Source organism: Nerophis ophidion, linkage group LG14 (genome assembly GCF_033978795.1).
Source record: "Nerophis ophidion isolate RoL-2023_Sa linkage group LG14, RoL_Noph_v1.0, whole genome shotgun sequence".
In the NCBI taxonomy this organism is placed as follows: domain Eukaryota; kingdom Metazoa; phylum Chordata; class Actinopteri; order Syngnathiformes; family Syngnathidae; genus Nerophis; species Nerophis ophidion.
In genome coordinates, this window is record NC_084624.1 from 37,904,126 (window position 1) to 37,917,268 (window position 13,143).

At 50.1% G+C, this 13,143-nt stretch overlaps 1 protein-coding gene across 15 annotated transcripts in view; it reads right to left on the reverse strand.

Moving 5' to 3' along the window:
- Positions 1-5: 5 nt before the first annotated feature.
- The window catches only part of dlg1b (discs large MAGUK scaffold protein 1b), a 75,693-nt gene continuing 62,555 nt past the window's right edge, over positions 6-13,143 (reverse strand). For 7 of the 15 annotated variants that reach the window (XM_061920658.1, XM_061920652.1, XM_061920654.1 and 4 more), the window contains 14 exons: positions 12,699-12,843; positions 12,501-12,630; positions 11,078-11,234; positions 10,205-10,497; positions 9,962-10,138; positions 9,824-9,890; positions 9,259-9,355; positions 6,250-6,291; positions 6,134-6,184; positions 5,970-6,071; positions 5,723-5,895; positions 5,541-5,650; positions 658-749; positions 6-592 (listed from right to left, as the gene is read on the reverse strand). In XM_061920658.1, coding sequence (XP_061776642.1) covers positions 486-592; positions 658-749; positions 5,541-5,650; positions 5,723-5,895; positions 5,970-6,071; positions 6,134-6,184; positions 6,250-6,291; positions 9,259-9,355; positions 9,824-9,890; positions 9,962-10,138; positions 10,205-10,497; positions 11,078-11,234; positions 12,501-12,630; positions 12,699-12,843 — 1,743 coding nt within the window. In that variant the 3' untranslated portion in view covers positions 6-485. Of the gene's footprint in view, positions 593-657; positions 750-5,540; positions 5,651-5,722; positions 5,896-5,969; positions 6,072-6,133; positions 6,185-6,249; positions 6,292-8,970; positions 9,005-9,258; positions 9,356-9,823; positions 9,891-9,961; positions 10,139-10,204; positions 10,498-11,077; positions 11,235-12,500; positions 12,631-12,698; positions 12,844-13,143 lie in introns of those variants that run through there. The other 8 variants (XM_061920659.1, XM_061920656.1, XM_061920661.1 and 5 more) reach the window with 5 other exon arrangements.

Here is a 13,143-nt window from a genome sequence, read left to right on the forward strand (position 1 = left end):
ATGGATACAGCTTCAACAGATTTTATTAGGTTAAAAAAAGGCAGGAAGTGATCAAAATAAAGATTAGTGATAATGCAGACTTCAATATAGACTTTTTATAACAAAATAGGCAGTTTAGCTCCTTTAAAACCCTTGTCCTGCACTACGATGCCACCTGCAGGTCACTGCAACAACTCTATTGAGAATTTAAAGAGCTCTTAGTAAACTGTGAAGTATAATGTTCAATTCCACCATTTTGTCCTCATTAAAGGGTTAATGTGAGCAGTAAAAAGCAGACAGCGCCCTCTAGTGGCAGCAGAGGAGTGCAGGTGAGATGGGGGTTGAGGGAGAGACGCTCTTAATGCTCCGACGTGCAAAGTTGCTTTTTGTGTCGACCACACAATAAAAAGATGTCTTTTTAGGTCCTTCAGGGTGTCCAAGAATGTCCCACAATGGGCGGGGGTGTGAAGGGCAGGTGGAATTTTCAAAATAAAAGTGGACGGTGTTCACAACTTCTCCTTGGACTGGACCCATATGAACGGACCCGACTGGTCCTCAATGATCTGCTTGGTTTGCTCGTAGATTTCCTCCAGTGTGTCTCCTTGCACAATGGCTGCAATCATACACACACAGACACATGACATTTTTGGACAGTTTTCAAGAGAAGAGCCCATTTACCTGTGAAGTGCTCAGTGAACTCATGCTCCAGTTTGGCAGCACGTTCGAACGTCTTCCGGCTTTGATCCTCTGTCAGCCGCTTGTTCATTTCCCTGCAGGCCCACATCACACGGGAATTGGGGGTTAAATGACCCAGAAATGATTACCGGGCGCGGCCACCGCTGCTGCCCACTGCTCCGCTCCCCTCCCCTCCCCTCCGCTCCCCTCCCCTCCCCTCCCCTCCCAGGGGGTGAACAAGGGGATAGTCAAATGCAGAGGACACATTTCACCACACCTTGTGTGTGTGTGTGTGTGTGAGACAATCATTGCTACTTTAACTTTAAAGGCCTACTGAAACCCACTATTACCGACCACACAGTCTGATAGTTTATATATCAATGATGATAGTTTATATATCAATGATCAAATATTATCATTGCAACACATGCCAATACGGCCTTTTTAGTTTACTAAATTGCAATTTTAAATTTCGCGCAAATTATCCTGCTGAAAATGTTGCGGTATGATGACGCGTGTGCGTGACGTCACGGATTGTAGAGGACTTTTTAGTCAAGCACCGATCCCAGCTATAGGTCGTCTGCTTTAATCACACAATTACACAGTATTCTGGACATCTGTGTTGCTGAATCTTTTGCAATTTGTTCAATTAATAATGGAGACGTCAAAGAAGAAAGATGTAGGTGGGCAGCGGTGTATTGCAGCAGCCTTTAGCAACACAAACACAGCCGGTGTTTCCTTGTTTCCATTCCCGAAAGATGACGGTGAAGCTTTATTATGGAACAGAGCGGTCAAGCGAACATGGTTACCTACCACGTGTCAACCGGCAGGTTTCGGTGACAAAATGGTAACAAGTCGGCTCTTACCGTAAACATGAGCGGAGAGCTTGCGTCCTCCAGCAGCTGCGGACTCTCTTGCCTCCTCCCACCGGAGACACTGGCGGTTAGCACACCCCTCCGACTTTCAAGTTGTACAGGTAAAACCATATAATCTCACTAAAACACTAGTAACACAATAAGCAGATAAGGGATTATCCAGAATTATCCTAGTAAATCTCCTCTCTGAGCTGCAACCTTATCGTGGTAGAGGAGTTTGCGTGTCCCAATGATCCTAGGAGCTATGTTGTCCGGGGGCATAAAGCCCCCTGGTAGGGTCTCCCAAGGCAAACAGGTTCTAGGTGAGGGATCAGACAAAGAGCAGCTCGAAGACCTTTTTATGAAGAAGAAAAATCATGGACCCAGATTTCCCTCGCCCGGACGCGGGTCACCGGGGCCCCCCTCTGGAGCCAGGCCCGGAGGTGGGGCACGATGGCGAGCGCCTGGTGGCCGGGCCTGTTCCCATGGGGCCCGGCCGGGCACAGCCCGAAAAGGCAACGTGGGTCACCCCTCCAATGGGCTCACCACCCATAGCAGGGGCCATAGAGGTCGGGTGCAATGTGAGCTGGGCGGCAGCCGAAGGCAGGGCACTTGGCGGTCCGATCCTCGGCTACAGAAGCTAGCTCTTGGGACGTGGAACGTCACGTCACTGGGGGGGAAAGAGCCTGAGCTAGCGCGCGAAGTCGAGAAATTCCGGCTGGATATAGTCGGACTCACCTCGACTCACAGCAAGGGCTCTGGAACCACTTCTCTCGAGAGGGATTGGACCCTCTTCCACTCTGGCGTTGCCGGCAGTGAGAGGCGACGGGCTGGGGTGGCAATTCTTGTTTCTCCCCGGCTCAAAGCCTGTACGTTGGAGTTCAACCCGGTGGACGAAAGGGTAGCCTCCCTCCGCCTTCGGGTGGGGGGACGGGTCCTGACTGTTGTTTGTGCTTATGCACCAAACAGCAGTTCAGAGTACCCACCCTTTTTGGGAACACTCGAGGGAGTACTGGAAAGTGCTCCCCCGGGTGATTCCCTTGTCCTACTGGGAGACTTCAACGCTCACGTTGGCAACGACAGTGAAACCTGGAGAGGCGTGATTGGGAAGAATGGCCGCCCGGATCTGAACCCAAGTGGTGTTTTGTTATTGGACTTTTGTGCTCGTCACAGTTTGTCCATAACAAACACCATGTTCAAACATAAGGGTGTCCATATGTGCACTTGGCACCAGGACACCCTAGGCCGCAGTTCCATGATCGACTTTGTAGTTGTGTCATCGGATTTACGGCCTCATGTTTTGGACACTCGGGTGAAGAGAGGGGCGGAGCTTTCTACCGATCACCACCTGGTGGTGAGTTGGCTGCGATGGTGGGGGAGGATGCCGGACAGACCTGGGAGGCCCAAACGCATTGTGAGGGTCTGCTGGGAACGTCTGGCAGAGTCTCCTGTCAGACAAAGTTTCAATTCCCACCTCCGGAAGAACTTTGAACATGTCACGAGGGAGGTGCTGGACATTGAGTCCGAGTGGACCATGTTCCGCACCTCTATTGTCGAGGCGGCAGATCGGAGCTGTGGCCGCAAGGTAGTTGGTGCCTGTTGGGGCGGAAATCCTAAAACCCCTTGGTGGACACCAGCAGTGAGGGATGCCGTCAAGCTGAAGAAGGAGTCCTATCGGGTCCTTTTGGCTCATAGGACTCCGGAGGCAGTGGACAGGTACCGACAGGCCAAGCGGTGTGCAGCTTCAGCGGTCGCGGAGGCAAAAACTCGGACATGGGAGGAGTTCGGGGAAGCCATGGAAAACGACTTCCGGACGGCTTCGAAGCGATTCTGGACCACCATACGCCGCCTCAGGAAGGGGAAGCAGTGCACTATCAACACCGTGTATGGTGCGGATGGTGTTCTGCTGACCTCAACTGCGGATGTTGTGGATAGGTGGAAGGAATACTTCGAAGACCTCCTCAATCCCACCTACACGTCTTCCTATGAGGAAGCAGTGCCTGGGGAATCTGTGGTGGACTCTCCTATTTCTGGGGCTGAGGTCGCTGAGGTAGTTAAAAAGCTCCTCGGTGGCAAGGCCCCAGGGGTGGACGAGATCCGCCCGGAGTTCCTTAAGGCTCTGGATGCTGTGGGGCTGTCTTGGTTGACAAGACTTTGCAGCATCGCGTGGACATCGGGGGCGGTACCTCTGGATTGGCAGACCGGGGTGGTGGTTCCTCTCTTTAAGAAGGGGGACCGGAGGGTGTGTTCCAACTATCGTGGGATCACACTCCTCAGCCTTCCCGGTAAGGTTTATTCAGGTGTACTGGAGAGGAGGCTACGTCGGATAGTCAAACCTCGGATTCAGGAGGAACAGTGTGGTTTTCGTCCTGGTCGTGGAACTGTGGACCAGCTCTATACTCTCGGCAGGGTTCTTGAGGGTGCATGGGAGTTTGCCCAACCAGTCTACATGTGCTTTGTGGACTTGGAGAAGGCATTCGACCGTGTCCCTCGGGAAGTCCTGTGGGGAGTGCTCAGAGAGTATGGGGTATCGGACTGTCTTATTGTGGCGGTCCGTTCCCTGTACGATCAGTGCCAGAGCTTGGTCCGCATTGCCGGCAGTAAGTCGAACACATTTCCAGTGAGGGTTGGACTCCGCCAAGGCTGTCCTTTGTCACCGATTCTGTTCATAACTTTTATGGACAGAATTTCTAGGCGCAGTCAAGGCGTTGAGGGGTTCCGGTTTGGTAACCGCAGGATTAGGTCTCTGCTTTTTGCAGATGATGTGGTCCTGATGGCTTCATCTGACCGGGATCTTCAGCTCTCGCTGGATTGGTTCGCAGCCGAGTGTGAAGCGACCGGAATGAGAATCAGCACCTCCAAGTCCGAGTCCATGGTTCTCGCCTGGAAAAGGGTGGAATGCCATCTCCGGGTTGGGGAGGAGACCCTGCCCCAAGTGGAGGAGTTCAAATACCTACGAGTCTTGTTCACGAGTGAGGGAAGAGTGGATCGTGAGATCGACAGGCGGATCGGTGCGGCGTCTTCAGTAATGCGGACGTTGTACCGATCCGTTGTGGTGAAGAAGGAGCTGAGCCGGAAGGCAAAGCTCTCAATTTACCGGTCGATCTACGTTCCCATCCTCACCTATGGTCATGAGCTTTGGGTCATGACCGAAAGGATAAGATCACGGGTACAAGCGGCCGAAATGAGTTTCCTCCGCCGTGTGGCGGGGCTCTCCCTTAGAGATAGGGTGAGAAGCTCTGCCATCCGGGAGGGACTCAAAGTAAAGCCGTTGCTCCTCCACATGGAGAGGAGCCAGATGAGGTGGTTCGGGCATCTGGTCAGGATGCCACCCGAACGCCTCCGGAGGGAGGTGTTTAGGGCACGTCCAACCGGTAGGAGGCCACGGGGAAGACCCAGGACACGTTGGGAAGACTATGTCTCCCGGCTGGCCTGGGAACGCCTCGGGATCCCCCGGGAAGAGCTAGACGAAGTGGCTGGGGAGAGGGAAGTCTGGGTTTCCCTGCTTAAGTTGTTGCCCCCGCGACCCGACTTCGGATAAGCGGAAGATGATGGATGGATCCTAGTAAATGTGTCTAATAACATCTGAATCGCTCCCATTGCCCTCGTCCTTTTTTATTTTTTCCAGCCCTTCACTCTCACTTTCCTCATCCACGAATCTTTAATCCTCGCTCAAATTAATGGGGAAATCGTCGCTTTCTCGGTCCGAATCGCTCTCGCTGCTGTTGGCCATGATTGTAAACAATGTTCAGACATAAGGAGCTCCACAACCCGTGATGTCACGCGCACATCGTCTGCTACTTCCGGTACAGGCAAGGCTTTTTTATTAGCGACCAAAAGTTGCGAACTTTATCGTTGGTGTTCTCTACTAAATCTTTTCAGCAAAAATATGGCAATATTGCGAAATGATCAACTATGACACATAGAATGGACCTGCTATCCCCGTTTAAATAAGAAAATCTCATTTCAGTAGGCCTTTAACGTAATATACAGATCCATTGAAGTGGGCGGGAGGAGGCGTGCGTCACTCACATGATGTTCTCCATCGACTTGGGCTTGATGAAGACAGCAATCGGGTGAAGAAGAGCGAGCTGGAGTCGCTTGATGGCGTTGCCAGACACATCCAGGATGCAATGTTTACCCTGGGCCGCAAAGAGTGCGTTAGCGTTTGTGGGCAGCAGAGGGCGACAATGCGGCGGAAGGAGACGTCATACCTTCTGGGCCACCTCTCGGACGGACTGGACGCTGGTTCCGTACAGATGGTTGTTGTACTGACCCGCCTCGATGAACTTGTGCTCCTGGATGTCCTTCTCCATCTGCTCGCGGGACGCCACAAAATGATAATCCCGACCGTCCACCTCGTAGTCCCGCTTGGGCCGTGTCGTGTCTGTTCGCCAAACACACAAGCTGCCGTCAGACGCCCACGCACACAAACAGAACGCGGCGTGTCGCTCGACTCACGTGGGACACATGATCCGAACTTGTCAGGGAACTCAGAGATGAGGTCGTCATTGACGCGGTCCTTCATGGGCCCGAGGATGATGACGGGCCGCGCGTAGTCGACTGCGGGACACCCAGATGACGTTAGAAAAGTCCAACGTGGCGGCAATCAAGCAAGCTGTTACCTTTCTGTTGAGCGACGGCTTCATAGGAAATGACACACTCCTCCTGTCCGCCTGCAACACAATCAGGTCAGCACCATTACAGTAACGCCAAGCCATGTTGGCGGCGCCACACTTACGGCAGCTACTTTCGCTATCGCTGGCGTTCGAGGTGACGTGTTCTGAAAGACAAGAAGACACGTGTCACGCCTCCCGTCATGCTTTGCATTTCAACATGGGGGCTGTGGGGGTAAAACATGGCAGCAGGAGGCGGAGCCTGGAGGCGGTCCTGGAGACAGCAGCGGGGGACAACACCACGAGGACGAAGACGACGCCTGGCGGAGGTGGGGAGTGTGGGGGGGAGCAGGGGTGTCCACCAGGAACTATGAAGGTGTCTCAAATAGAACACTTGCATCAGTACACTTGAAAAGGTAAACACTCGTCACAATAAGTGTGCTTAGTAAAGCAGGGGTCTCAAACTCGCGGCCCCCGCCTAAATATGAAAGTCTAATGTTAGCGGGGCCCTGGACTTTTATATGAATGGCACTTGACACTGATGTGTGTGGAGCTCAACGGGCCGACCAATCACAATGAGGTGTATGGATCTTGGGGGCGGGACAAGGACCGAGCTTGATGCAAGCAGAGAAACATTTCTCCATGGAGTAAACGTTACATCAGCGTTGCCATGAAGTTTTCTTCCGTGCCTGGCTGCCTGCCTTGTTTCTGTTGGGCACACGCGGGCATTCGTCCCAGAGCTCAAAACACTTCCAAAAAAATGTTCTAAAGTTGCTACCCAGCGGGACATTATGCGTATATGTCATGGCTTACTGTGGTGGATCCCAAAAAACAAAAACTACGGTTTCAATAGAACACAAAAGGCTCAGGCACAAAATTACAAAACGTGATGAACAGGCAAACAAGCGGGCTGCCGGCACAGACAGGAAGGCATATGTTGTCCGCCGGCAAAAAAAGTCCCCAATAACCCGGACCAAGTATAGGGTCACACCGTTATTTGTGGGTCATTATTTTGTATATGCATGGTGCTATTTGCATTGCCTCACACCATGGACACTACAAATATTTGTATTTTACTACGTTTACAACAACAGCGCGCTGTTATTTCCGCATCTTTTGCGTGGAACAGCAGATAACACTCCAGGAGCAGTCGCCTTTTTGCACTCGCTATCCCGGTACTTTGAACAATCTACAAATGCCATGGTGTTCATGTCGTCATGAAGGACATAAACATCGAGAGTAAAAAAAAATAAAGGATGCTGCAGAAAAAGCGGAAATGAGGCACATTGCAGACATGACGTTCCCAGTGCATTGGCTTAACACGACAGTTACACCAGGAGGAATTAAAATATACTCCATATCTCCAAACATGTATTCACTTATTTTCTCATTAAATCTTAATTTGATTATTTTTCATCTTATTTTGTGTTTAATTTTTTTTTTTTAGAAAATGTGAATTTTTTCACCAAGGCCTTTTGTGGAAAACCTGATGCGGTCCGGCCTCACCTAGACTCTGCCTCCAACAACCCCCAGGTAAACTGAGTTTGAGACCCCTGCTGCAGTGTACTGAGCTGAGTGTGTGGCTGTTGACATTGTAGTACTCTCACAAACTCATCCCCATCATTATGCACTTACTAAGATTGTGACACTACAATATTTTTCTCCCTTTTTTGGTGAATTGTCCCTCCCCTTCCACTAAGTAGTGTACTGCATTTTAAAGTATTTCTCAGTATGGACATACTTATACACTCAAATACCAAGTGCAAGTACACAAGTGCAATAATTGAGACTTTGCATTTTAAGTGCCTTCTACATAGCAGAAGAGGAGCAGTTAGCCTGAGTGGGTACATTTCAACAGTAAAAGGAGAAAATATGGTGGTATTGTTTCAGTGCTTTTTGCAGATGATGTGGTCCTGATGGCTTCATCTGACCGGGATCTTCAGCTCTCACTGGATCGGTTCGCAGCAGAGTGTGAAGCGACCGGAATGAGAATCAGCACCTCAAAGTCCGAGTCCATGGTTCTCGCCCGGAAAAGGGTGGAATGCCATCTCCGGGTTGGGGAGGAGACCCTGCCCCAAGTGGAGGAGTTCAAGTACCTAGGAGTCTTGTTCACGAGTGGGGGAAGAGTGGATCGTGAGATCGACAGGCGGAGGGTGCGGCATCTTCAGTAATGCGGACGTTGTACCGATCCGTTGTGGTGAAGAAGGAGCTGAGCCGGAAGGCAAAGCTCTCAATTTACCAGTCGATCTACATTCCCATCCTCACCTATGGTCATGACCTTTGGGTCATGACCGAAAGGATAAGATCACGGGTACAAGCGGCCGAAATGAGTTTCCTCCGCCGGGTGGCGGGGCTCTCCCTTAGAGATAGGGTGAGAAACTCTGCCATCCGGGAGGAACTCAAAGTAAAGCTGATGCTCCTCCACATAGAGAGGAGCCAGATGAGGTGGTTCGGGCATCTGGTCAGGATGCCACCCGAACGCCTCCCTAGGGAGGTGTTTAGGGCACGTCCAACTGGTAGGAGGCCACGGGGAAGACTATGTCTCCCGGCTGGCCTGGGAACGGCTCAGGATCCCCTGGGAAGAGCTATACGAAGTGGCTGGGGAGAGGAGAGTCTGGGCTTCCCTGCTTAGGCTGCTGCCCCCGCGACCCGACCTCGGATAAGCGGAAGAAGATGGATGGATGGATATTTCAGTAAGTGTATAATGACAGTACTACACAGTCAAGACTCACACACTCAGCAACTAAGTACACAGTGTATTCAAAGTATTCCATTTGAGACGCAGTTTTAGTCATAACTAATTTATTGCTGGTGGACACAGGTGGGCAGGGCTTGAGGCGACTTACTGAGTCCCTTGGCGAGGAGCATGTCGGTGACGTCCTGAAGGCGACAAGAGAAGAAGAAGCACAAAAAAGAAGAAAAGGTTACTGCGTTTCAGCGACAGAGCGAGAGAGCAGACGCAACGCGTGGCGGCCATTTTTGGGAGCACGAGGGGAGGTGAGGGAAGGTCCAATTGTAAAATATTTGTGGGCTGGCCCCATTGCCGTGACAACCAGGTCACCTGACTGATCTCTCTTCCTGTCGCTGACCCGTCAGCTGGCCAACGCAGCGCCCCCCGGTGGCGCCATACTCACGCTCCAAGTCGCTGCTCTCCTGCTCGCTCGTCTCCCGATTCTTGTAGAAGAGGAACGTTCTGGGAAAGACGCTCTTTTTACGCTTGTCACTGAGCGACTACAGGAAGTGGAGGAAGAGCACGTCACGTCAAGGTCAAACTCTCGTCAGTCAGTTGCAGTGAGGGATGTAGAGAAGAGGATGAAGGTGAGGAAGAGGAGCGCACGCACGCACGCACGCACGCACACACACACGCACACACACTCACACACACACACACACACACACACACACACACACACACACACACACACACACACACACACACACACACCATAGCAACAGTTGTGCATGTTTAAGTCAGTCAGGTAGGTTGAGGGAGGCGGGGCTTGTGACATGATGTCACATGCTCCAGGTGAGTGATAAGGGGGGCTCAGACAGTCGAGGGGGTGTTGGGAGTAGGTGGGCATGCAGGTGTTGCTCAGGGACGTTAGCCAGCGTAGCGTTTGGCGTGATGGCGGCGCTTGGAGGCGGAGCCGAGACGCCGACAGGTCAGCGACATGCGGTTACATGGTTAGCGTCACTCACCCCTCGCTCACGAGACTTCGGGTTGAACTTGACCGTCTTCAAGCGAGCTCGCTCCTTCTTCTCCACCCTGTCAAGTCAAATGTCAAAAGGTCAAAAGGCGGCCAGGAGGTCACAGCGGTCAGCTGACCTGGGACCCACCTCCGCTTGCTGGGGATCACGCCAACATCCTCCGCCTCGCCGCGGGACGTCATCTGGCGAGCCTGCCACCACTCATCGTCGGAGGCGTTGACCACGTGAAGAATGTCTCCGAACTTGAAGTCCAGACCCTGACTGGGAAGACCCGAGTCCCGGGTCTTGTCGTAGTCAAAGAGAGCCCTGGGGGTGGTGGGAAACAAGGTTAGGGGCTGTGCACTGACATATGAGAAGTTTCCAGAGCCTCACCTGACGTACAACGACCTTTTCTGGTTGGTCCGCAGGGAACCTGAACCAGAACTGATGCTGCTGTTCATCATCTGCTCTCTCAGGTCGTGGATCTTGGCCTCAAAGCGCCCGTACTCTGAAAGACCAGCGCACCTTCCCGTCACCAACACGTTTATGCCATGACAGTCACGTGACTTCTGGCGCCCCTCACCCTCAGGCCTGTAGTGGGCCATGATGGTCACAGTCTGCCCGGCGTTCTTCAGCGCGGCAGCGGCCTGCTCGTGCGTGGCGCTGCGAAGGTCCACGCCATTTACCTACAAGCGAGCACACATGGACCAATCAAAGAAGCCGCTATTGGTGCCTTATTCAGATGCTAAGTGAATACCAACTCAGCTCAGTGCAAGTAACATTCTTGGAGGTAATGTAGCGTCCTTCATTGCCTGCCTTAGCCAGTAGCCACAACAACACTTCCTTATTATGCACCAGTGACTGTTAGAGGGAGGTTGCATTCAGGAACACCGGAAAGTTTGATCAAACATTAGTTTGACCTGGTGAGTCTTTTTTGCACATTTTCTGTGTTCTGTATTACTGCAAAATGTATGACAATTCGTTGGATATTTTATTTCTTATTTTTAAATATATCGCTTAGTTATTTTATTATATCATAGTCATCAACACTTCTTAGTTATATTATTATATATCAATCATATTATAGTCACTAGCCTGTTCAACTTTGTTACAAAATTACATCAAAATATAACGTGTTTTTTTTTTAAATAAATGTGCATGTTTAATTTTGTTTTATGGTACCGTTGCACCATTTTTGAAGTACAGATTTGGTACTCGTATTGGCTCAAATGTAACCAGACACACTCTTAGTCTTTAGTGACGTACAGACACCAGGCGATCTCCTTTCCTCAGCTCCCCACATAGGTCTGCGGGACCGCCAGCCAGGATGAAGGAGATGAAGATGCCCTCGCCATCCTCGCCACCGACAATGTTGAAGCCCAAACCTGTGGCGCCGCGATGCAGCACCACTTTCCTAGGTTCCCTGTGGAAGCAAACATTTCCTTTGGTCTACATTTAATTTGTACACTTTTCAATCTTTTCATCACTTTAGTGCCCTCTAGTGGACACATGACGTTCAACAACTGTGTGTGTGTGAAGTGCAACTTTATAGGCCTACTGAAATTAGATTTTCTTATTTAAATGGGGATAGAAGGTCCATTCTATGTGTCATATTTGATCATTTCACGATATTGCCATATTTTTGCTGAAAGGATTTAGTAGAAAACATCGACGATAAAGTTTGCAACTTTTGGTCGCTAACAGAAAAGCCCTGCCTTTACCGAAAGTCGCAGACGATGACGTCACCCGTTGAGGGCTCCTCACATCTTCACATTGTTTTTAATGGGAGCCTCCATCAAAAAGAACTATTTGGACCGAGAAAACGACAATTTCCCTATTAATTTGAGCTAGGATGAAAGATTCGTGTTTGAGGATATTGATAGCGACGAACTAGGAAAAAAAAAAAAAAATTTAAGTTAAAAAAAAAAACGGGATCGCATTGGGATGGATTCAGATGTTTTTAGATACATTTACTAGGATAATTCTGGGAAATCCCTTATCTTTCTATTGTGTTGTTAGTGTTTTAGTGAGTTTAATAGTACCTGATAGTCGGAAGGGCATGTCCACCGGTGTCTTGACGCCAGTGTCTGATGGAAATCGACGGCAGCAGTATGTACAGAACAAGCTCAGCTGATCTCCGGTAAGTGGCGACTTTTTACCACAATTTTCTCACCGAAAATTGCTGGTCGACATTTGGACATTTCGACATCCATGTTCGCTTGACAGCTCTGATCCATAAGAAAACTTCACCTCCGGGAATTTTAAACAAGGAATCACCGTGTGTTTGTGTGGCTAAAGGCAAAGCTTCCCAACTCCATCTTTCTACTTTGACCTCTCCATTATTAATTGAACAAGTTGCAAAACATTCAGCAACACAGATGTCCAAAATACTGTGTAATTATGCGGTTAAAGCAGACGACTTTTAGCTCCGTGTGTGCGCAGCGCTAATATTTCCTAACAGTCCGTGACATCACGCATAGACGTCATCATTCCGCGATGTTTTCAACAAGAAACTCCCGGGAAATTTAAAATTGCAATTTAGTCAACTAAAAAGGCCGTATTGGCATGTGTTGCAATGTTAATATTTCATCATTGATATATAAACTATCAGACTGCGTGGTCAGTAGTAGTGGGTTTCAGTAGGCCTTTAAAGTGGTACAAAATGTTCATGTTTACATGCATTTTATACCGTGACATGTCATCATCTCCCAGCATGCTCTTGGGCGTCGGCGAGTAGCGTCCAGATGAGGCCGGCAAAGGGAGGGGCTGAGCCAGAAAGTTAGGAGGAGTGATATGGTTCTCCAGATCCTGCGAGAAGGCTGCAACACAAAAGAGGCAGAGTCACAACATGATGATGGCAGCGAGGAGGAAGGAAGAAGCAACTCACAGTTGGTGATGTCTGGAGGTCCGAATGTATCGGTAATGAAGACACTGTTGGGTTTGGCCACTTTCAAGTAGACCACGTCAGGAGTGTTCTTCAAGGCAGTGACGGCGTGCTCATGACTAACTTCTTCTAGACAACTACTGTTCACCTGTGCACGCGCGCGCACACAAACAAACACACACACACACACACACACACACACACACAAACTTAAGTTTCAGACAAAACTGAATTCCAGCATGGTTCTGTGAAGACATGAAGTCGGGACTCTGCGAGCATCATGGATTACAGAGCATGAATCATGGATCTGTTGCTTTATAGGGGAACTGCAGTTTTTGGCACACATTATCTATTTCTAAAAGCATTCTAAATATTACAACGGAGGGTCAATCAAATAGGAGTCGCTCTATTCTGTCTATAAAACGCTCTAAAACACATCCAAAAGCCT